Genomic DNA, 26,500 nt, shown 5'->3' with positions numbered 1-26,500 from the left:
GCCTTATCCAATGGTTCTACATCCTGCCACCCCTACACCCTAATCACTTCCCCTCACCTGTATCCAACTTGTCTCTAACTCCTCTAAGATAGAATTGTATGGATCATAGAGATTTAGCTGCCGTTTCTAGCAGGCTGACCGACTGTACTGCTTGTGTGTGTGTAGACCAAATCGGACATAAATATTTAGTTATTGCTGTTGAACTCCAGGTCTGCTCTGATCCACGGGTTTCAGCTGTTACCTTCTTTTATTCAGACAAAGTCTACCTAAGCCTACATTATTCAATGTATCCTTCCTTGTTCTTGTTGCTTGGCCCCAGAGGTGACCATCATATCATTTATTTAAAAATAATGTATCTAGGACTACACTATCCATTGTGTCCTTCCTAGTTCTTGCGGTTTAGCCCTAGGTTGGCTCTGATCCAACAAACTTTTGATCGAAGATGTTCCAGCTCATGACCATCCTGGCTTCTGTTGAAGTGGATTGTCTCTCTGACTGCATTATTTAATGTGCCATTCCTAGTCTTGTTGATCCAGCGTAATCAAAAGTGGTCCAGAGGTGACCATCCTGTCATATATATTTTAAACATAGTATATCTAAGACTACATTATCTAATGTGTCGTTCCTAGTTCTTGTTGATCCAGCGTAATCAAAAGTGGTCCAGAGGTGACCATCCTGTCATATATATTTTAAACATAGTATATCTAAGACTACATTATCTAATGTGTCGTTCCTGGTTCTTGTTTAGTCTCAGGAGGTCAGCCTTGATCTGGCATGTTCCGAAGTACTACTGGAGGTAACTAGCCTGTCGTTTATTCAGGTATAGTGTACCTAAGAGTACGTCATCTAAAGTGTCCTTCGTGGTCTTGTTTAGCCCCAGGTCAGTCTTGATCCAGCATGATCATAAGTGCCACCAGTGGTGCCTGTTCTGTTTTTTATTCTTTTATTCAGGCAGTGTGTGCAAGCTGACACCATTCCTCCCTTCCTTGCTTCTATTTCTAGCAAGTCAAAGTGACTCTACAGCTGTCGCCTTGTCAATTCCTCGTTAGGAATTTAGGTAAATTCAGTTGCTGAAACAAACTAACAAAATAATAATATTTAAAGTAAGATAGGCAACAGTCAACCCGAATGGCTGTCTCTTTCTCTCCCAAATTGCTGTTGTGGACACCAGTCATTACTGAACCAATTAACAAGTAACGAGCATCAGTATGATACACTTCCCCACCATCAAAGCTGGCCTTGATCTTTTTTTTCTTTTTTTTTTCTGTTATTGTTGCATGTTTCAATCATTTGACTGTGGCCATGCTGGGGCACAACTTTCAAGGAGTGTATTTGAAGTAAATCAGACCGACTAGTCGTTTGTTTTTAAGCCTGGTACTTGTTCTGTCAATCTCTTTTGCGAAACTGCTCAGTCATGGAGATGTAAACAAACCAACACCAGTTGTCAAATAGTAGTGAGAAACAAACATAAAGATACACATACACATATGTACATATATGACAGGCTTCTTTCAGTTTCTATCTACCAAATCCACACACAACTCTTTGGTCTTCCTGGCACTATTGTAGAAGATACTTGATAAGGTTCCACAAGATGGGACCGACCCTGAAACCATGCAGTTGGAAAGCAAACTTCTTAACCCCAAAATCATACATTATATAAACTACTTCACTGATCAGCATTCTGTCGGTTATGACAACAAGGGTTCCAGTTTGATTTGATTAACGGAATAGCCTACTCGTAAAATTAATGTGCAAGTGCAAGCCCCAATCACCAAGATCCAGCTACTAGGCCCCCAACACCAGGCTCTGGCCATCAGGCCTCAACCATCAGGCTCTGGCCAGCAGGTCCCACTACCAGGTCCTAGCCATCAGCCCCAACCACCTGGCTCCAGCTATCAGGCTCCCACCACTAGGCTCTGGCCAGCAGGTCAACTACCAGGTCCCAACCATCAGGCCCCAACCACCTGGTTCCAGCTATCGGGCCCCCATCACTAGGCTCCAGCCATCAGCCTCTGGCCAGCAGGTCCCATTACCAGGCCCCAACCACCAGGCTCCAGCCACCAGGCTCCAGCCACCAGGCTCCAGCCACCAGGCTCCAGCCACCAGGCTCCAGCCACCAGGCTCCAGCCACCAGGTTCTGGCCAGCAGGTCTCACTACCATGTCCCAACCATCAAGCCCCAACCACCCAGCTCCAGCCATCAGGTCCCAACCACCAGTCTGTGGACCATTTCGTACTTGGTGACACAGAAAGAATAAAAAGGTTGGTGGGGGGGGGCACTGCTGCCACTGTTCCAGTTTGTTTCTACTTCCGTATCACTTTCTCCTTATCACTCATCACTCTCATCCCAGCATTCGCCCCATTTGTAACACCTCTGAAAAGAACAGCTAAGAACAGCTTGAAGCTGGGCATAAATCAGGGTGTCACCCCACTCTCCGATCTATCTCCCTCTCTCTCGCTCGATAGAAGGGAGTGTGCAGCGTGGAATTTCAAAAGCTCAGGTAGTATATATATATATATATATACATCTACATTGCTCTTATATTTCATATGAATATAATATATATGTATATATAAAATATATGTGTATATATAAAATAAATATATATATATATATATATATATATATATATGTATATATCTTAAGTGCTTATTTGATTGCATTGGAAAAAAAGCATTAATCAAGCAACAACATTTTGCCAACAAATCATAATAATAATAATAATAATAATAATTTGCAAATGAAAAAAAATGATGTGGTAAAATAAATAAAATTTGCAAAATGGATAAACATATATTGCGCAAATATATGTAATATATTATGTTTAATATGTGTATGATTAAATGAAAACAGCATGTGGCATAAAAAAAATTAAAAGAAAAAAAAAAGGTATCGAAAAACTTGCTCACGGCAAGATTCTCATGCTGAGTGGCCTCAACACAACATACACTTTGTATCTTTTGCCCTTCATAATGTTTGCTCATGATATATTTCTGCTGCTGTTTCCACCCACAACTCTTACCCTGTCTTGTGCTGCGTTGCCCTTCTCTTCTCTTCTGGTCCCTTTCATTGATGTCTGCCATAGTTGCAGTGGCACAGCACAGTTGTGGAACAGTAACAGTATCCCTTCATCATCATCATCATCTGACCACCTCTTGGGAGACAAAGGAGCAGGCCATGTTTATCTTCCCAATGCTCTCTCTGTCTCTCCCCCCTCCCTCTGTCTCTCACCCTCTGCCTCCCTCCCACTCTCTCTCTCTCTCACTCTGCTGATTGGTCACTTTTGTGTTGATCTGGCGTGTCTCCCTCCGTGTTTTCTTTTTGTTTTCTTCGCTGGACTCCAATCGTGACTCTCCCACACTGGCTTCCTTTACTGTAAAGGGTCAAGTTTCATGTCAGGTGCTTTCAATTTTGCAATCCTTGCTTTGAATCCCCACATTCACTCTTTCCTCCTACCCACCTCTCCCCCTCTCTCTCTTCCATTTCCTCTCATTTATAATAGCCTCTGCTTTTTTATGGGCTTATCAGGGTTCACCATTCTGTACCCTTACTTAATCCACTTCTCCTTTGCACACCCACTTCTGCTCCTTCTATCTCTCTCTCTCTCTCTCTCTCTCTCTCTATCTCTCTCTCTCTCTCTCATACACTGTGTGTGTGTGTGTACATATATAGATGTGTATATATATATATATATATATATATATATATATATATATATGGCACTGGTTGCTTCTGCCAGCCAGCACAGCTGTGCGTTATGTAATCTTTGGTGGGGCTCAGGAGTCATACAGGGGCCTCACATGGCATTATCAATAGTTCATTTCAATGATTCCTTCTAAGAATGGCTTTGCTTGTATATATGAGAAAGCAGCTACTAATATATATATATATATGGTGGTTGTCTACTCCTTAAACAGAGTTTGACCACCTCCTGCACCTACACCTTAGCCCTTTCATGACGTCTGATGTGGCTTTTTAAACCAGACAGTGTTTTGAAAAAACACCCACACAGATTGCACCTCTGATTTGCACTACCAATACCAGCAGGTAAGTTCTGCTCATTGTGGATCCTAACATGTCTTTTAAGACCCCCATTGGATTTGCAAACCCTCTGGCACACACCACATTCAAACGTTTGCACAGACATATAATCAGAATAGCTGGATGAGGTTTGTTTTCCATGGGTTCGCAGGTGAGATTTGAGGCCAGCCAAGGACAGACATGGTCTGTCACAGACTGTGCAGTCCCAATATACTACTGCTATTTAGCCCTAGGAAGCTGGACCGCTTCCTGTCGGCCTTGACACAATTACTGTGTCCTTATGTTTGCGAGGGGGAGACAAGCTCCTCCACCCAGCCTAGCCTGCATTCAGGGACATGTTTCTGAGTCTTTGCTCCTCATCAGCCTGAAGTAGCACGACCAGCTGGTTGAAAAAGTCTGTGAACCCTTCACAAACATATATTATTTCAGTGATATATATGCGTGTGTGTATATATGCGTGTGTGTGTGTATGTATACACACACAATCACAAATCTGAAACACTAATCACACATTAACATACCCCAACAGCGCTCATTCTTTCTGTTCATTTCTTCTTCTCCCCCCCTCCCCCCCCTTTTCCCCGTCTTTTCTATGTCGCATCCTATTTACTTTGTCTTATTGTCCTAACTATTTTAAGATATGACCTGAGTGTCTCATAGGTTTCAATATCACAGCCTAACCTAGATACGTTTCAGTGAAATTTATACAAGTTGTTATGTTGCATTCATACATAGATTTGTGAGGCTTTTAGTGACTCCCTGCTAATCGTCCAATGTATAGCAACACTTGGCCCTTCAGCATCTAGCAACCCAGTTGGTCCTTCAGTATATAACTGCCTCGGTATTTCAGCATATAACAGTCCCAGTTTGTATTTCAGCATATAACAGTCCCAGTTGGTCCTTCAACATATAGCAACCCCAATTGGTCCTTCAACATATAGCAACCCCAATTGGTCCTTCAGCATATAGCAACCCAATCAGTTCTTCAGCACATAGCAGCCCCAGTTGGTCCTTTAGCATATAGCAACCCCTGCCAGTCCTGCAGCATATAGCACACCTAGTAATCTGTTGGTCTGAGCAGTTCCCAAGACTCTGTTGGTCCTTCAATACAACAGTCTTTCGTTGCTCCAGAGTATACAAAGTTACCATAACCAATGCTGATCTATCTCTGGTAAATCTACAGTTGCAAGCTGGCGGAATCATTACCATACTGGACAAAAATGCTCAACAGCATTTCTCTGGCTCCTATGTTCTTAAGTTCAAATGCCACCGTGGTCAGCTTTTGTTTTTCATCCTGGGGCCAATGTAATCAACTGACCCCTTCCCCCTTATATTTGAAGCCTTTTTGCCTATAATAGAATTATTAATGCTATGTCTTATTTTATTTTATTTTATTTTGAGAAAACTTCTAAGCCATTCAATCTCTTTCTTGCTGTTATCATCATCATCATCATCATCATCATCATTTCTCTTGTCATCATTATAACCCTTGCCAATATCAGTTCTTTTACTCTTCCTCATTAGTTCCTTAATCATCATTTCTCTGACAATCATCGTCACATCACTTTGTTGAGATGAAACGATTTTTTTTTTTCTTCTTTTCCTTCTTGTTTGAAACAAATTGAAACGAGCAAAAACCACAAAAAAAAAAAAAAATGACAAAGTGAAAAACACAACCATGATGATGATTAATATGATTAATGATAATAATAATTATAATATTAATAATAATGTTGGCAAAATAAACATGAAATATATATGCAAATACATAAGGGCAAAATGAAAAATATTAAATAAAATAAACAAAAGGCCAAAGTTTATGATTATTTTGGGCTCATGTAATATGATGTTGTGATTTTATGGTTGTGTGTGCCACAAGCCACATTTAACGACCACAATGTGTCATAGTGGCTCTCCCCTCCCTCTCTCTTTCTCTCTCTCACTCTCCGCTCCCCCTTTCTCTCTCTCTTTCTGTTACCCCCCCCCCCCCCGCCCCCTCCGGCCCCTGCCCCGATCCCTTGCCGTAGCCCTGTGCCCTCTCCGTCCCCTCAGTTCGTAAGTGATGAATGTACTTTACTGCCCTCCTTTCCCCCCACATGAAGCTTCACGAACATACAGAAGAGTCGTCCACCCGTGACGGTCCAGAACATTCGTGCCAAGATGGCGGCACAGCAGCAGGCGTCGGTGCGGAACCGTAGGCTAGCCCAGCAGATGGCTAACCGACCGAGCGTGATCGCGGCCCTGAAGATCAAGAGGGTAAGACTGCACTTTTTCATCTCTCTTTTGGCTCCGTCTTACTGGCTATCTACCTCGGTTTATCTATCTCTGTCTGTCTGTGTGTCTATCTTTTGTCCTATTCATTTGTCTGTCTCTCTCTGTTTGTGTGTCCTGTTTCTTTTCTCTTCATTTGTCTATTTTCTGTGTGTCTCTCTTTTGTCTGTTTGTCTATCTCCGTCTGTCTGTGGGTCTATCTTTTATCCTCTTTACTTGTTTGTTTGTCTATCCACCTGTCTATCTGATTCTATTTGATTCTTTGTCTGTTCCTCTATCTGATTCTATCCGTCTGTTTCTCTACTTGTCTATATGTGTTTATCTCTGTCTGTCTGCCTGCCTATCTCACTCTCTCTCCCTTTATCTATTTATCTATCTATCTATCTGTCTATATCTTTCCCTCTTCATCTTTCTATTTGTCTCTCCCCTCCCCTTATGTAGACATTATTTGTTATACAACAGTGAATACGTGAAACTCTAGTCAATACTGTTTGGAACAACTCTACTGTGGTGCTCAGTGGGGTGTGTGTGTGTGTGTGTGTGTGTGCGCCTGGTAGTCAGTCTGTATGTCTTAGAGTTAGTGCTTGTGTGTGTGTTAGTCGGACGGTGTGTGTCTGTCTGCCTGTGTATGCGTGTATCTGCTTGCAACTGTGTGCATCAGTTAATGCGTGTTTGTCTATGCATCACTGCATGTGCCTCAGTTAATGTGTGTGTGTGTGTGTATCAGTTTTGTCAGCGGTGATGGAATGAAAGAAACCCCACCAGCTCTTAACCCTTTAGCATTCAGATTACCTTTCCAAATGTAATCCTTATTTCATTCATATTGCTTTGAATTAACCCTTTAGCATTCGGATTACTCTGTCAAAAGTAATGCTTATTTATTCACATTGTTTTGAATTAATCATGCATTATCTCATAGCTTTGAGATTTCAATGATATGACTATATTTTTAGAATGACATTGTAGGGTAGGTGGGAGAAGCCAGATCTGGCCAGTTTGAGCAATTAAACAGGTAGAAAATTTGGGCTGAATATGGCTGCTATAAACCCTTCAGCTTACAGATTACTCTGTCAAAAGTAATGCTTATTTATTCACATTGTTTTGAATTAATCATGCATTATCTTGTCGCTCTGAGGTTTCAATGAGGCAACTGTTAGTTTTTAGATTGACATTGAAGGGTAGGTGTGAGAGGCCAGATCTGGCCAGTGTGAACATAAGACAAGTGGAATACTGTGGCCGGATATGGCTGGTTTAAATGCTAAAGAGTTAACCATACATTACCTTGTAGCTTCAAGTGATTATTTGTTTTTAGAAGAATATTGTAGGGTTGGTGTGAGAGACTGGATCTGTCCAGTCTTAACATAAAACTGGTAAAATGTTTGGGCCATTATATCGCTGTTTCAAATGCTAAAGGGTTAAAACTTATGGGAAAGGAATTTCAGGGTTGCATATTTAGAGAAGAAGGACTAGTTTGAGTGGGGATGTGTGTTTTTAGTGTATGATGCAGCAGGAGGAGGTGTGAATCAATGGGGAGCCAAGGTGTGGAAATTATGGCCCGTGGGGAGGGGTGGTGGTGAACATAGTTGAGGTGAATTGGAGGTGGGGGCAACAGTAGAAAAAGTATGGTTGCAATCTTGGGTCAAGTGGGTAAAAAGTTTGCTTCACACTAACGAGGTCCCGGCTTCAAGTCTGCTGTGGGACACATTGAGTGAGTAAGTGTCTTTTACCATTGCCTCAGTGTGACCCGAGACAAGTGTCATCCCTTTAAATTCACCCCTGCCAACTTTGATGTCTTGGAATAATTTTTTGGTAGATAAAAAAAATTGAAGTCCTCAGTTCTTTTTATAGTTTCAGCTTTTTATTAATTCTTTCATTAACATTAATGACTTTACTTCTCATTATGGTTACGGTTTCGAGTTGATTCGTAATTATTTTCAGCTCACTATCTTAAGTGCAAGGGTACCATGCACTTCAGTATATGTTTTCTATGCAGAAGGCACCCCCAGTAAAAAAAAAACAATTTTCAATATTTGTCACATGTATATATATACATATATATATATGTATGTATATGAATACATATATATATATATTCTTTTATTCTTTTACTGGTTTCAGTCATTGGACTACGGCCATGCTGGGGCACCGCCTTCAAGGGTTTTAGCTGATCATATTGACCCCAGTACCTATCTCAGTCAGGTATTTATTCATAATATGTGTACGTTTACGTCTAGAGTTGCAAATGAGAAGAGTACTCAGTACATGTAGTAGAGTATATTTTGTGTCAAGTCAAACCATTCATTCACTCCTTGGCTACTCGGAGTATTCTTTTGCATGAAACTCTCATTCAGGCTCTGTATGTTTGTATTTATTTATTTATTTATTTATATCTTTTATTCTTTTATTGTCTTTTCAACTGTTTCACTCCTTAGACTGCGACCATTCTGGAGCACCGCCTTGAATTTTTAGTCGAATGAATCGACCCCAGTACTTAATTTTTAAGCCTGGTACTTATTCTATCAGTCTCTTTTGGTGAACCGCTAAGTTATGGGGATGTAAACAAGCACCGGTTGCCAAGCGGTGTTGCGGGGACAAACACAGACGCAAAGGCACACACATAAATATATATATATATATCTGTAAAAATATGTGACACTTATTTGGTAGCCATGATAAAACTCCGAGTTTTGGATGCCCGGGTGGGAACCCATGCCAACATCACTCTGGCATCCGAAACTCGGAGTTTTATCATGGCTACCAAATAAGTGTCACATATTTTTACAGATAAATTCCTCTATTTACATAATATTGAGGTCTCTTTCTTTCTTTTGTTGTCCTTTCTATCAATACACACACATATATATATATATATATATATATATATATATATATATATATATATATATATATATATATATATATATATATATATGACGGGCTTCTTTCAGTTTCCGTCTACCAAATCCACTCACAAGGCTTTGGTTGGCCTGATACAACAGTAGAAGAAACTTGCCCAAGGTGTCACAGTGGGAATGAACCTGCAACCATGTGGTTGAGAAGCAAGCTTCTTACAACACAGCCACTCCTGTGCCTACATATCTTTTCTCTTTTACTTGTCCTTGTCATTGGATTGCAGCCACGCTGGGGTACTACCTTAAAGGGTGTGGTCAAACAAATTGACCCCAGCGTTCTGCTACACTTGTTCTGTAGGACTTGTTTGCCGAACCACTTGGCTATGGGGACAAAAACCAATATAGACTGTTAAGCAGTGGAAGGAACATTCACACATACACACACACACACACACACACACACAAAGGGTTTCCACGAGGCACTGGTTAATTTGGAGCCATTATAGAAGACACTTGAGGCCAAGGTGCCATGCAGTGGAACAGAACCCAGAACCACATGGCTGGAAAGCAAGCTTCTGAACTGCACAACCATACCTGTTCCTATAACGAATATTAGTGGCAGCAGTGTGATGTAAAAGACATTTTGAAATCTTTTACAATCCAAAAGTGGCGAGCTGGCAGAATTGTTAGCACACCGGGCAGAAGGCTTTGCAGCATTTTGTTCATCGTTACATGCTGAGTTCAAATGCTGCTGAGGTTGAGTTTGATTTTCAACCTCTGAGGGTCGATAAAATAAGTACCAGTTGGATACTGAGGTCCATGTAATTGACTAGCCTATCTCCTGACCTTGCAGGCCTTGTGCCAAAATGGGAAGCCAATATATTTTTCAATCCTAAAGTGGCGAGCTGGTAGAATCATTAGCACGGTGGGTAAAATGCTTTACAACATTTCGTTCATCTTTAAGTTCTGAGTTCAAATGTTGCCAAGGTCAACTTTGTTTTTCATCCTTTCAGGGTCAATAAAACAAGTACCAGTTGAACACTGGGGTCGATGTAATCGACTTACCTCTCCCCTGAACTTGCAGGCCTTGTGCTAAAATGTGAAACCAATATATTTTACAACCGTTGCATAATGAGATATACATACTTGCATGGTTTGACGTGGACTTGAAAGCCAGAGAACTGTGCCAAGCTGTACTGTCAGCTCTGACATGGTTTTTATGGCTCAACACATTGAGGTCCTCGAGTAATATGCAGGACAAAACCACTCAACTGAACACAGGAACAGACAGCTTGTAGTAGGGGAGATATGTAGCTTCCCCCCCACATATATATATCCAAAGTTTTAAATTTATACATTTAATAAAGAGATTTGACACCGAAGTTTAATATATCCATCTATTCATCAAATGTAAACATTTCTGTACAATTGTACATTGGCTTATTACATGGATATTTTTAACTTCAGTGTCAAATCTCTTTCTTAAATGTGAAAATTTAAAACTTTGGATATATAAACAAGGAGAACGATCCTTAAGGAATCTAATTAAAAATTTTTTGAGGTGAAATCTTATGCTATATTGGTAACGATTGCAGAGTTTACTTTGAAAAATTATATATATATATATATATATAATTAATTTTTTTAAAAACTGGAGAAAAAAGACAACAGGAAAAAAAAACAGCAACGTGAGAACGTAGTACATGCAAAGTATTCATAAGACACTCAGAGAAGGAAAGAAAGAGTGGTTGTTTTATATTTCGAGCAAAGCTCTTCTTCGGAAACAGGAAACAGAGAAGAGTCCAAAAGAAAAGGAAGAAGAAAAAAAACTATCAACAGTCCATGTGTAGTTACATCTTGGAATATATATATATATATATATATAGACACACATCCACACATCTTTTATCTTTTACTTGTTTCAGTCATTAGACTATGGCCATGCTGGGGCACCATCTTGAAATCTTTTTTTCAGTGAAATGAATCAACAATCCCAGTACTTTTCTTCTTCAACCTGGTACTTATTCTATTGCCCTCTTTTGCTGAACCACTAAGTTATAGGGATGTAAACACACCAACACTGGTTGTCAAACAGTTGTGGGTGGCAAACACACACACACACATGTTTCTGTTTACCATATCCAATCACAAGGCTTTAGTAGGCCAAGGCTCTCGTAGAAGACATGTGTGCAAGGTGCCACACAGTGTGACTGAACCCAGAACCATGTGGTTCAGAAGCCAGCTTTTTACCACACAGCTACACCTGTGCCTATACAGAGAAGTATATATCATTATCATTATTTTAACTTTCACTTTCCCATGCTTGCATGGGTTGGACAAAGTTTATAGAGGCAGCTTCTTTTCTATGGCTGGATGTCCTTCCTGTTGCCAACCCTCACTGGTTTCCAAGCAAGCTAACAGTTCCCCTTGGTGAGGCATGTTCTCGCAGAACATTGAAAGTGAATGACACTGCTTGTATAACAGTGACACTCATTTACATCTACCTCACAGTGCCAAGGCCAGGAGACACATACATGCACACATATGTGTGTATATAAACATGTGTGTATATATATATATATATATATATATGCATGCACACATAAAGTGTTTTCAGTTTATATCTACCAAATCCATTCAGAAGCCTTTGGTCAGACTGAAGCTACAACAAAAGACGCTTGCCCAAGGTGTCACACAGTAGCACTGAACCCAAACTAAGTGGTTGGGTAGCAAACTTCATACCATACAGCCACATCTGTACCTGTGTGTGTGTGGTTTATGAGAAGTGTACAAGCTTTGTTGCATCTACTTTCCTACCCACCCTCCCCACCTTCTCTAGGCCATAAAGGAGTTGAATCTTGGCTGCCCATGAGAACTTCTTTTTATCTAACGACCCTAGTTCTCGTCACTGAATCAGTCATAGAATTAGAGGACACATATCCACACGTGAAACAAAAAGCCTGAATTCAAGAGGTAATATGGCAACGTTTCAATGGACAGGAAAGAATTTTGTATACACCCATGTACAATATGGGTGTATATAGACAGATGCTGTAGGGTTGACAGGCAGGCTGATGGAGAAGGTGTGTACAACAGATACTTAGGAGTAGCTAACAATAAGTGCAGGTGTCTTTGAAAATACTTCACGGAGTGATGACCGTGCCTTGCATAGTTACAGGCTGCCCTTTGGCAAGGCATAGCACCCATTCAGCCACCCTGTCAAGGACATGGCGAAGTCATGGGACTGCAGCATGGTTGATTGTGAAATGATAGCAGAAGAACTCAACTGAGCCAAGGATGCTGCTTCTTACATTGATGCTGAGCAGAGGAATCCTACAAGAGCAATGGGCAGGATCACCAAACTCTGTCAAGAGAGTACCATCCATAGGGGTTGCATCCATGGTTGTGGAATCAGCTAGTGAAAGATCCATTATAACTCAATGTCCCGATTCAAAATTCATAATAATGGAATTGGATGGTGGAGGAGAGTCATAGGAATCCACAAAAGCAGCACAAAAAAAGCAAACAGTGCACTCATAAAATGAGGTTTTTCTTCAAAGACCCTGGCATGCCCATGAGTAGCTGTGTTTGAGGGCTTCTGTTTCCATAATCTAAGCAGTGGATCATTTGGTATTGGGTCAAACAAAAAGAATAAATTTTAAAATTTCATTTCTATTTTCTTGCTTGCTGGGTGTTTTTGCATTATATATGTAATAATCAACCCTTTAGCATCTAAACCAGCCATGGCCCACCCAAAATACAGAATATTCTACCTGCTTTATGTTCAAAGCAGCTAAGTCTGGCCCCTCACACTTGCCTTACAATGTCATTCTCAAAATAAGCAATCACATCATCAAAATCTCAAAGCTACAGAGTGCAAACGATGTTCGTTCACATGATGATTGTCTCAGGAAAAAATAATGTTTTTATTTTTTGAGATAGATTCATCAAATGTGGGTCAGTTTGTCTTCATAACATGTTCTGTTGATCTTAATCAAGGAACCTGCCTTTAGCCTTGATGACAGCCTCCAGGCAGTCTTGGAACCAGCCACAGGCCTTTATCACTGTCTCTTGTTTTAGGCCCCTGGAGGCCCTGGTAATCTGGACCCTCAGGTCACCTTTCATGTTGCATCTGGATTTGTTGGTTTCTCGTTCCACCGTACCCCACACAAAGAAGTTGAAGGGATTGCAGTCAGATGAGTTGGGAGGCCAATTGTCAGGGGCTGTACGATCAAAGAAATTCCCTGACAATCCAAACCTTGGTCTTCCGGCTGGTGTGGCAGAGCACAGAGTCTTGCTGTCACATGTACTGCCACCCTGCAGCTAACCAGTCAGTCCAGGGCTTCACCACCTCACTCAGAACATGGATGTAGCCATCAGTGGATGTAGCCAGCATGAGGCTCTCAAGGAAGAAGTTGGGTGGCACGACATGAGGAAGTTTCATATCCCAGGACCAGGGCTTGTCTCAGGACGGTTGCTGTGAATAGAGTTAGTTGTATAGAATTTGATATTTTGAATCTTCTGTTGGTTTACGATGACATCCCTGTTCGGATGATGAAATGATGATCACAAAATACTTCCCTTTTTATCGATGTTCTACTGGTATCATTGACTGATTATTTAGAATAGATATTGCTCAAACTACAATATCACCATGAAAGGTTACTTGTGACAGAGATTACCTTTAACCTTTTCACATTTGAACCAGCCATATCTATCCCAAATATTCTAGTTCTTTTATGTTCAAACCAGCCAGATCTGACCTCTCACACCTACTGTACAATGTCATTCTAAAATTAACGTCACATCATTCAAGTATCAAAGCTACGAGATAATGCATGATTAATTCAAAATAATGTGAATAAATAAACATTATATTTAACAGAGTGATCTTTATGAAAAAGGGGCTAAATTATGTTATGTACTTTATTGTTTTGTTAAGCATGTGATCCTCTGGTTTGTAAAAAAAAATTGTCTTGCATGTAACTGGTCCATGGGGCATAAACAGTTGGGTAGTGCTGACGTGGGTGACCTAATTACCTAATTAGCTGTGGGTGTTGTGAAACGTAGTAGTCAGAGTAAGGCCACAGTGGAGAAAATCCAGCAGCCTATTAACTGTTTATGTAACTGAGGCTTTCTTTCTCCCTCTGGGTGAAGGGCAAAGTGTTATGATGCTTGTGTACAAAATGTGACACTGCATGGTATTGGAACATGGATGTTGTATGTAGATGTGAGAATATTCTCCAGTAGCTGTTATATTCTTTTCTAGCATTTGGCACATGGTTTGAAATTTTGGTGAAGGGGGGTAAGTTGATTACATTAAACCCCACCCCCTCTCAACTGGTACTTATTTTATCAGCCCCAAAAGGATGGAAGGCAAAGACTGATTTTGAAGAATTTGATCTCAGAACGAGATGCTGCTGAGCATTTTGCCAACTTGATGTCTTATTGTGGATGTGTGATATTAGCTTGCCTGTGAAGGCGCATGGCTTGATGATTAGAGTGTCGGGCTTGCAATCATGGGGTAGTGTGTTCGATTTCCAAATTGGGCTGTGTTGTTTTCTTGAGTAAGACATTTCATTTCACATTGCTCCAGTTCACACCACTGTAGAAATAAGTTGCAACATCACTGGTGTCAAGCTGTATTGGCCCTTTTGCTTTTCCCCTGGACAACATTGGTGGCATGGAGAGGGCAGGCTGGTGCACATGGGCAACTGCTGGGGTTCCACAAACAGCCTTTGCCTGGACTTGTTCCTTGGCAGGGAAACTTTGTAGGTGCAATCCCATGGTCATCCATGACTGAAGGGGATCTTTACCCTTTATAAGGAATTAGCATGCATGAATGATAGAGCACAGGTAAGCTGAGGGAGTGGGTGGGAATGGGTGTATGAGGATCCAGCTGTAGTGTGGAAGGGAGAAGACACAACCTGTATGGATATGTGGTATGTATGGAGGATGACTGGAAGGGATGAAGAAAAGTGCCAAGGGATAGAAAAAGAGGGAAACTGTGGAAGAGAAACATTTGGGAGCAAGTAGTGATCTTATCTTAAGATGTTGGGCCTCACGGTGGAGATAAACCCAAACAACCCAAGCAGATACGAAAGAGATGGAATCTTATAGGTTGGTGATGTTGATGGTTGTATATAGGTGTGTCATCATCATCATTGTCATTTAATATCCACTTTCCATGCTGGCATGGGTTGGATGGTTTGACTGGGGACTGGGAAGCTGGGAGGCTGCACCAGGGTCCAATCTGATTTGGCAAGCTTTCTACAGCTGGATGCCCTTCCTAATGCCAACCACTCCAAGAGTGTAGCGGGTGTCAGGTGGCACTGGCATCAACCGCGACTGCGATTTCACTCCGGTCTTCACATGCACAGCACATTGCCCAACAATTCAAGGGTGCTTTTAAATGGGCCAGTTATGCGACACATACACACGTGTATATGTGTGTATATATGCATGTGTATGTATATGTACACGTGTGTGTGTGTAGGTGTATCTGCATGCATATATATAGACACTTGTGTATATATGTATAGGTGTGTGTTTTCTGCATGTATATATATATGTATAGGTGTACCTGTATCTGTGTGTGTGTGTGTTTATGAATATATTCATTCACATCTTCTTTTTGTAATATTTACAGCGCAGTCTGAAGCAACGGCTGGGCAAGAGTAACGTGAAGTCACGACTGAGCCTGTCGGTGATGAGGGGGCGTGGCGGGCGCGGGCGGTCAAGAGGCGGGCGCTTCAGGGGGCGAGGTCTGAACCCAGGTATGCGTGGCATGTCAGGACGGAGCCGGGGCTCTAACCTGTCTCGACAGCACAGTGCACTCTCACTAGGGACAAGCGGCCCTGGTGGTATGGAGGATGGACGCAATATGCCAATGTTACGTGGACGAGGTAATGTATTTTAAATAATATGCACTCCCTACATAAATACATGTATACATAAATAATATCATCATCGTTTAACGTCCGCTTTCCATGCTAGCATGGGTTGGACGATTTGACTGAGGACTGGTGAAACCGGATGGCAACACCAGGCTCCAGTCTGATTTGGCAGAGTTTCTACAGCTGGATGCCCTTCCTAACGCCAACCACTCAGAGAATATATATATATATATATATATATATATATATATGTAAAAATATATAAACTAGTCTAGTCTGCAGATGCCAAACCAGCAAGGGGAAGCAGCTGACCTCCCCTGTTCGAAGGTTATAAAGGACACAGGCTTTGTGTGTCACATAGCTAGCTAGAGGCGATGGCTTCTTGGAGCTAATTCACGGCAGCATTCGTCCTAATTTTGGGACTGCCATGTTGGCTTGGCGATAACTATTAATATCCAGTACCGCTGCCATAGTCTCCTTAAGAGAGACTTAGAAATATTAATATCTCTATTTATAAATATATAGTTTTAGGGAAAAGAACCAAGGTTCATGAACTCATCGATGAAAATCCACTGTCACATATAGAAAAATTAATAATTAAAAGCACAATATCTTATATTTACTTTGTAATATATTATACTCATTTATTGTGCTTTTAATTATTAATTTTTCTATGTGACAGTGGATTTTCATCGATGAGTTCATGAACCTTGCTTCTTTTCCCTAAAACTATATATTTATATATATTTCACTCTGTAAAGCTCAATTTAATTTGCACACATATTTGCTAGCCATCAGTTACACACCTGTTCACAGTCAGCCACACATTTCTATACTTAATGCACCCAGTAACAAATTAGAACAGCACCAACCCTACTTGTCTGTTGCAGGTCGTGGAGGCAGTAGTGGGAGATTCCGTGGAGGCCGTCAGAGGTTCCGTGGTGGTGGCCGAGGCATGGGCCCTGGAGGAGGCGGAGGAAACATGAGTGGTGGACCCTATATGAAGTAAGTGTGGCCCTCTTTTTGCTGCTCGTATTGTTGTTGCTGTAAATTACTTTATATATATATGTGTGTGTGTGTTTGTATAATATGTTGTGTATATGCTTTTGGCCCAAATATAAAGTGTAAATTCATTATCATCATCATCATCATCATTTAATGTCTGTTTTCCATGCTGGCATGGATTGGACAGTTTGACAAATAGTTGGCAAGCCAGAGGGCTGCACTTGGTTCCACAGTCGTCTGTTTTGGCACTGTTTCTGCAGGTGGATACCCTTCCTAATGCCAACCATTTTATAGAATGTACTAGTGCTCTTTATGTAGCACTAGCACGGGTACTTTTCATGTGGCACCAGCACCACTCATACACACACGTTTATGAACATGTGTTTATACATATGTATATATATATATATATATATATATGTGTGTGTGTATATGTGTTCTTATATTATTAATAAATTCATAAACTCATCGATAATATACTCAGGAAATCAATATTTATTTTTAATATTTTGAAAGACATACATCCAACATGGCACGGCAACATAATAAATTTAAAACATAAATATACGAAATATAAATATCAATATATATAAAAATCTGAATATAGATAAATATATGTGCGAATATATATGCGTATAAAACTTTATGCGTAAATAAGCATGAATATTGTAAAGTCTAAAATATAAAATATAAAGGAACCTAAAATTTAACTCTACTAGGATGAATTTGATCAGATAAAATGCTTAAATAGTCTTCACTATTAATTTTGCCATGAAGGGAAACCATTGGGCTGGCAGATTTCCAAGATATAGCCCCACAGATCCGCCTCCATATTTAGCAGTTGGAAGAAGGCAGTCTGGGTCAAATGCTTCTTTCGGTTGTCTCCACAGCTGTGAGGCCCAATGCTTGAAAGGTGCATTTTATGTGCCACTGGATACGGGTGCTAGTTACACGACACCATCATTCAAAATAAAACATGGCACTAATCTTATACTCTTCATAGCACGTCTGTGTGTGTGTATAAACATCTATGGACACATAAATTTACGAATGCATGTATATTTACACACAAACTATTATATCAGTCTTCATATTTTCATCTTGTTTTTCCTTGTTTTTATTTTCATTTATTGATTTGTTTATAGAGAGTTAAGAGTTAATGCTTCTGCCTAATGTATATATATATATATATTAGTGATGGAAGCACTGTTAGTTCAGAATAGCATTCTGTATATCATACTTAATGCAGGTATGCTGTAAGAAATCCATAACATACCAGTATTTGCCTTGAGAAAGCATCTTGTATAGGCATAGAGTGCTGGAAAGTATAGAAACGTATTGGTAACAAACAAGAAGCATTCAGCAGTGTTTGGTGGTTGAGTTGCTATTTCTAGGATTTCGGCATACATCCACATCATTGGTTGCAAGTATCCATTATCATTGCAATTCCACTGTCACTGCTGGTTGCTTTTCATCCTCTGTTGATATTTCTTTGCTTTTTAGCACCATATGTCTGTACGGGGTGTTTTCTCAAGATGAATACTACAGTGTTGTAACTGCAGTACATCCCCATTATGTAGGATATACAGAATGCTATATACGCGTGTGTGTATATACACACACATACACATGTGTACATATATATTTTCTTTATATTTTATGAATACATTTATCACTTACCATTTTGTTCTGTCTGTCTTTGTTTTCTTTCTTTTTCTGCTCCTTTTTATTTAGTATTTGTCTATTTATTTTATTTTATATATTTTTTTTTCAATTTCTAATTTTACGATTACTCTGTCACCGTGGTTATGGGGAGGATAACTCTCAAAGCTTATTAACTGGAATAACTGGATTGGTGTGGTAGTGTAGAAGGTAGCATTAGGGATCAGGTCAGGTCAATCCAACCTCAAGCTGGAGCAATGGTCTCGAGATGAAATTTAGTCAAAACTGAGATGGATTACGTTGAAATATAATAATCAACTGACATTTAAAGAAGCTTTAGATGAAATATGTTGTAAAAAGTTTGATCATTTAAAAGAAGCAAAAAGGTATTTTAGAATTCTATATATTTTAATTTCATATATATATAATATATATGAACTTTAGGTCAGGCTTTAGGTAAAAAGATATAAGAAAACCATTGTCAGCTTACAGTGCGCTCTGTGGACTGATAAATGCATTTCTAGCTAGCTTAACTGTCCTCAATACCACCAGATAACCGAGAGAGGCAATTCTGAGCTGACTGGAAAGCTCCCACTTTATAAAAGATTAGTAAATACTATTTACTGATTTGTGTGTGTTGGCTATCAGGGCAGGAACAAATTTAAGTCGTTATGTGAAGCAGTAATGGAAAATTCGACCTTCCATCACTCTCCCTCATGCATCGTCTCCCCTCAACATCGTTTTTCGTTGATTTAGTAAACCTAAACCACTCTATCTGGGTTCTCATCCGGCTCACTCAACCCCTCCTCATAGATCTTGCAACCACCCTCTTTGCATGAGTCTTCATGTTATTACACCTGGCTTTCATTTGCTCAGTCCTATTATTACACAAAGCTTTGTGTGCCTCCTTCACCCTCACTATTGCATCTCTCACCTCCTCATTCCACCACCACATATCTCCCTCGATCTCTCCTACCTCTTCTTCTTCCACACACTTCGTCATATGCCTTTAGTAGCCCTTCTTTAAAAGACTTCTACAAATCTGGTGCATCAATGCTCACCAACTCCTCAGACCTTGGTTCTTGTTTCTTCTTCCTTCAGTTCCCACTCTTTTCTCCTCTCAAGCGTTCCCTTTCTCGCACACTTTTTAACTTTCCTCTCATCCAAGTCAGCAACCACCAACCCCTGCTCCAACTCCCCCTGGTATTGTCTTCACATCTCTCAGATATTTCCTGTTTTTCCTACCAACCAACAGGGAATCAATCTCTGTCTCTTTCCCTCCTGCACTCAAAGTCACCTTCCTTTTCTCTGTTTTCCTAAACCACATATTTGCCACACACAACTCTTTCTCATAACAAAACTCCAACAGCATCTTTCATTCCAAATTTCTCTCCCCAATTCCATTTCTCCCCATGCACACCCCCAAAGCCCTGGATCCTTTTCCCAACATGTCCATTAAAATCACTGATGCCCAAAACCAGTTCATCTACCTTTTGTAAGTCCCACTCCTTCACCATTTCATCAAAGAACCGCTCTTTCTCAGCGATCCCTCTTCCACTTTGCAGACCCTAACCCACAAATCACCCTCACCACTTCTTCCTCAAATGCTAACACTACTGTCATCCCTCTGTCGCTCTTTCTCCTGCCCTCTACCTCCTTCTTACAGATTTCTTCCTTCACCAAAACTCTCACACATCCAGTCCCCTTGCTATTTCTCGACCACCACAACTTGTACCTTCTTCCCTTGAACCCCACAAATCTAGCACCCTGGCCCCTCCACCTAACCTCCTGCACACAGCACACATCCACCCTCCTCTTCCTCAATTCCTCACACACCTCAGTTCCCCTTCTACCCAGACTGCCCACATTCCAACTTCCCAACCTCATCCCAAGCTTCTGCTCAGGCCGTCGGCCATCATGAGGCAAGTCATGCTTGCGCTATCCAGGATGAGGGCTAGCACCTTCCTTTTTCAGATAGGCAAGTGCAGCCTACCCCATCCTTTGGGCTGGCTGGTGCCCATTCTCTTTTGCTATTATCATGAGGCTTTTTCGTGGCTGGATTTTCTACGGGGAGCATGCCCTTGCTTACCCCCAACCTCAGTTTCTAGACATGAGTGGTCCTAAGACCAAGGCCTCTATCACGATATTTAAGAAATGTGGTGGTAAACTAAGTCAGGAAGGCAGAGATGCTACTCTCTTAGACCCCTTTCAGAGCCCCCTACCATAATATATATATGTATATTAATTATTAGTGACAGGAGCAGTATTCATACTAAAAGGTAATCATTATATCCAGCTTAACATGGATGCCTTGTTAAAACAACCTTGAGCGATCCTCCCATATCAGTCCTTGGTGCATAAAAGCACACACATAGATCATAGCAGATGACAGTCATTTGTCGTAGGCACCAGAACTCCCACATCGTGTGCTTTTGTTTTACTGGAAATCAGTGGGGGATGTCTGGTTACCGTATGCCAGTCATGCAGTGACTAGACTACTTCCCATTTATGATGTGGGAGTTCTGGCATCCGTGACAGACAGTTCTCATCAGCTATGATCTCTCTGTATACTTTTCTGCACTTACGTTAGGGTTTCTCAACCATTTTTTCCATCTACAGATCCCTTTGATCACAGTTTTGTTCAAGCGAACCCCATAACCATTCGATATTTAAAAACTAATTTTATAGAAACTTCTTTCAAAATCTATATTTAGTTTTTCACACATTAGCTTCTGTCGGTTGAACAATGTAAAATGTTAGAGAAAGAAATTTAGCTGTTCCAATACATACATCCAAAGCAAAGTTTTTAAGGGGACTCTTAAATTGCTATTGTGGATCCTCAGCTTACTATTTTATAGTGTGAACCCCTAAAAATCTTATATACGCCCTCATGAAGAAGGATTTTCTTAAATTTAAAATCATCAATTATATATTAAAAAATCTTTGATAAAGAAACGTAAATCTGTTTGTTTCATTAAATGCTTGTTTCCAAAAGATTTGTGATAGATTTTTTTTTTTTTAGAGATTTTACATAATTTTCACTGTAAAATATCTTTGTTCTTATATTGTGAGTGTTTCAAGTCTTGTATATGGCAGCCTTCTGCTCTTTCTACCCAAAAGGGAGTTTTTAAAACCCAACATTTACTTGCTATTTATTTTATATGCTGTTGTTTATAATGTATTGTTACGTGACACACAGGACAGGCAAAGGGCTAAGAGCAAAAGGAGACAGGAAAAAAAAAAAAAAAAGAGGGTCCCTCTTAATGCTTTTATAGGCCCTTACACAAAGCAATGCCCTGGGTGGAGGGAGCCTTCAGAATTTATTTTATTGATAGCAAGACGACTGCATACATATATTACCATGCCGTCTTCAACGCCAGGGAAATGCCTTCTGTGTTTACTTCTTTGGATGTAACCCATCTCCCCCCCCCCCAGTATTTTTTTTTTTTTTAAATATCCCTCCTCTTATCCTATAAAAGTCGTGTGCACTGACCCCCTAATGGTCTCTTACTGATTTGCTAATCTCAGGAATCGCAACGACCGCTCTAACTATGCACCTAACCGCAAGTGGGGGCGTGGTAGTGGCGGTGCTGGTGGCGGTGGTGGTAGTGGTGGCGGTAAAGGGAAGAACTATGATGATTTCAAGTATGAGTTTGTTATATACCTTTGAGTTCATTTTTGCATGGCGCCTGCTTTTGTTTGGTTTGTTTTAAGAAAAAAAACAATTTGTGTTTGAACTTTTTCCTTTAAGAAAAGAAACCCATTTTATTGTTATACATGGGGATGGTCATCTTGGGCCAATTAAATACACACACCATTTATTTGAGCCTCACTTTAGTTTTTTTTTTTTTTTTTTTTTTCTTTATTTTTAGTTTGTCTTTCACTTGTTTCAATCATTAGAGCGTGACCATGTTGGAGCACCGTCCTGAAAAAGTTTTAGTCAAACGAATCAATCCCATTACCTATCTTTTTATCTGTTACTTGTTACAGTCATTGGACTGTGGCCATGCTGGGGTACCACCCTGAAGAATTTTTAGTCAAATGAATCACTCCCAGGACTTATTTTGTTTCTGTTAAGCTTAGTAGTTATTCTACCGGTCTCTTTTGTTGAACCGCTTAGTTACAGGGACGTAAACACACTGATACTGGTTGTCAAGCAATGGTGGGGAGACAAACATTGACACACATAGATACATACACATATATGATGGGCTTCTTTCAGTTTCCATCTACCAAATTTACTCTAGACTTTGGGTGGGCTGGAGGCTATAGTAGAAGACACTTGCCCAAGGTGCCACACCGTAGGACTGAACTTGTATCCTTTTGGTTGGGAAGCAAGCTTCTTTATTTCATTAAATTGGCCATAAGGCCTTACAAAGAATTGCAAGAAGCAAAGCGGGCTGGACGCATACATTAACGAAATGAGAGATGATGAAATATGAATGATATAAATGAGAGGGGTATTCGGCTCCCACTGACCGAAAACCCCTCGAAATCACTGTTCTTTTGGAATGCAATAAGATTCACTTAAAAGTTCAATTACATACAGTCAAAATCACATAATTTAATAGGCGTATCAGGCCTCTTGTATTTCTTCCCCAAGCACCTTCTTTGCTGGCTGCAGGCAAGCCTGCTTCAACAAATCTGGGCAAGTTTCTTACCACACAGCCACGCCTGTGCTTACTGCTGTTTGTCAGCATTCTTTCAACCCACATTCTGTGGCCTCTTTCATGACTCTCGGTTCCGTGTGTCTCTTCTTATCTAAGCCTGGGATAGAGAGACGCTGAAGAAGTTACCGAATACAGTTCTATATTTTAAGAGATGAGGAATTAGGTACATTATTTACATTTGACGGATATTTGTCCTCATCTTGTGACAAGGGTCTTGGACACCTTCACTTTGGAGGATTTCCATGGGGCCTTCATGAGGTGCTGAAGCACTACAACAAATGCATTGAAGCCAGAGGGTCCTAGTTTGAAGGAAATTACAGTTTTGTACTTATTTGAAATTAATAAATGTCTGGTTCTATATTTAAGAGATGAGGAATTATGTACATTATTTACATTTGACGGATATTTGTCCTCATCTTGTTTGTTGTTAACACAACGTTTCGGCTGATGTACTCTCCAGCCTTCTTCAGGTGTCTTGGGGGAATTTAGAACCTGGGTTCTCATTCCTAAGGTATTTTACATTATTATTATTATTATTATTGTTATTATTTCAGGTTATGCCTGGAATCAATCTCAGAATCTTGGGGTTAGTAGCCCGTGCTCTTAACCATTACGCCATATAATAATAATAATAATAACAACAACATTGAAAAATACCTTAGGAACGAGAACACAGGTTCTAAATTTCCTCTGGTCACCTGATGAAGGCTGGAGGGTATATCAGCCGAAACGTGTTAACAACAAGATGAGGACAAATATCTGTCAAATGTAAATAAAGTTACAGGATGTCTGATCAAATAACTTCAACAGACAAATAAACTAAAAACAAAATACACTAATCCCTCAACTATTGTGGGTGTTATGTCCCCCCACCCCCCGCGATAGGTGAAATTCCTCGAAGTAGAAACAGTTCTGTATATTTTTTTAAATTATTTTTATAATTTGTATATATCTATTTTATTATAACTGCAAAACAACATCATGGAGGAATTGATGTAAGTTTAAATAATAAACCTTGATAGGTGAACCACGAATATATGATGAGGGATTACTGTTAACAATAAAACTAAGTGAAAATCAAATGGAAAGTGTGTGTTTAATTGGTAAAATATGACCATCCCCAACAAGTGTAACAATATCTGTTTCAACACATAATTTCACATCAGGAATCTTGCAAATCAAATGCATAAGCGTAAATGGTTTTTTTTTTTTTAATTCTAAGTTTACAGAAACCCTTTCTGTTTTTGATTATATTTTTTTTCGCTTCATTTTAATTTTTGTCTTGAATTGTTTTTTTTTTTTAAAGTTTTGTTTTCTTTGCTTCATTAAAATTTTTGTTTTGTTTTGGAGGTGTCTTTTTTTAAAGTTTTGTTCTTCATGAGGGTGGGAAGGTGGGTGATTTCTTTGGTTTTGTTTTTTATATTTTGATCTTAATGTTTGATCTGTGATTACTACCACCGAATCACCATCACCATCATCATCATCATAACCACCTTCACCACTGCCATTATCATCTTTTTTTAATCACTCATAATTACTCATCAGCACCATCAACCATTTCAATGACCCTTATTACTACGGCCCCTCCACAACTGACACAATAGCTAAGGCCATCAGGTTTTGTTGTTATTGTTTAACCCCAGGTCAAGCCTGATCCAACAAACCTACAATGAAAGATGATCCACACATGAACATCTGGTTTTTATAGGCACAGGTGTGGCTGTGTGGTAAGGAGCCTGCATCCCGACCACATGGTTTCAGGTTCAGTCCCACTGTGTGGCACCTTGAACAAGTGTCTTTTACTATAGCCTCGGGTCAACCAAATGCCTGAGAGTGAATTTTGATGTATGGGAACTGAAAGGAGGCCATCATATAATTGTATATGTGTGTTTGCCCCCCCCCCCCCTACTGATCGACATATGGTGTCAGGGTGTTTACGTCTCCGTATTCTAGCAGTTCAGCAAAAGAAACTGATAGAATAAGTATCAGGCTTGAAAACAAACAAAAGTGTTGGAATCGATTCATTCAGATAAACATTCTTTAAGGTCGTCCTCCAGCATGGCTGTAGTCTAATGACTGAAACAAGTAAAAGTAAAATATATTGTCTGCTGTGTCCCTTTTTCTCCTTGTTCTTTAGCTCCTGGTCAGGCTTGATATAGCAGACCCGTGCCCAAAGGAGATCTAGCTATGACCATTCAAACTTAGTCTATCTGGGACTACATTATCTAATGTATCTCTCCTTGTTCGTTAGACCAGGGGTTTTCAACTGTGGTCCGCGGACCACAGGGGGTCTGCAAGGACAAGACAGGGGGTCCATAGACAGCAAATACTTTTTATGGGCAATTTAATTTTATATATGTTTTTTAATCGAAATCTTTTAATTGACAATAAACCTATTTGTTAAATACTGTTAAATAAATAAATGTAAAAATATGTTATTTTAAGCAAATATTTGTGTATAAATTTCAGCATTTATAAGGGTGTCCCTAAGATAAAGCCTGAAATATAAAGGGGACTACAAGTCAAAAAGTTTGAAAACCCCTGCGTTAGACCTATGATTAAAGGTGTTCCAGCCATGAAACTCAGCTTTTGTTCTAGGACCCCCCTTGATGACTATTATATTCTGGTGGACCCCCCCCCCCCCAGGAGGATCACCTAATTATGATTTTATTCAACATATTCCCCCTCTCAGATTCACATACTTAGAGCAGCAGCCCTTTAGTTTCTCTGAGCCCTGTAAATGAACTCATAAGCACACTGGAGTAAACACTTTGCTGCCTTTCTCCCGTCTTTACAGTCTGAGTTCAAATCCCACCAAAGTCAACTTTGCCCTTCATCTTTCCAGAGTCAATTAAATAAGTTATAAATTAAGTGCTTGGTTGGGATGTAATCAACTGCCCCTTCAATACCCTCCCCCATAAATTCCAGGCCTTGTGCGTATGGTAGAACGGATTATTATTACTATCATTATTAAGGCATCGAGCTGACAGAATCATTAGCATGTCATTTCATCTGGCTTTTAATATTCTGAGTTCCAATCCTGCTAAGATCAGCTTCACATCTCATCCTTTTACGTGTAATTAATTTAAATACGAGCCTC

The 26,500-nt window shown here is 40.0% G+C and overlaps 1 protein-coding gene across 5 annotated transcripts in view; it reads left to right on the top strand.

Annotated features, from left to right (window-relative positions):
• Window positions 1-26,500, top strand: part of LOC106870582 (uncharacterized) — a 68,186-nt gene that overhangs the window by 31,692 nt on the left and 9,994 nt on the right. For 2 of the 5 annotated variants that reach the window (XM_089344230.1, XM_089344231.1), the window contains exons 3-7: window positions 6,147-6,300; window positions 8,434-8,514; window positions 15,817-16,072; window positions 16,954-17,068; window positions 22,259-22,375. In XM_089344230.1, the coding sequence (XP_089200356.1) occupies window positions 6,147-6,300; window positions 8,434-8,514; window positions 15,817-16,072; window positions 16,954-17,068; window positions 22,259-22,375 (723 nt within the window). The remainder of the gene's footprint in view (window positions 1-6,146; window positions 6,301-8,433; window positions 8,515-15,816; window positions 16,073-16,953; window positions 17,069-22,258; window positions 22,376-26,500) is intronic. The other 3 variants (XM_089344233.1, XM_089344234.1, XM_089344232.1) reach the window with 2 other exon arrangements.

The sequence above is a fragment of the Octopus bimaculoides genome, chromosome 28 (assembly GCF_046866305.1).
Source record: "Octopus bimaculoides isolate indiv1 chromosome 28, ASM4686630v1, whole genome shotgun sequence".
NCBI lineage: Eukaryota > Metazoa > Mollusca > Cephalopoda > Octopoda > Octopodidae > Octopus > Octopus bimaculoides.
Note: the sequence above shows the minus strand (reverse complement) of the source record. Positions and strands in the feature narration are given on the sequence as shown.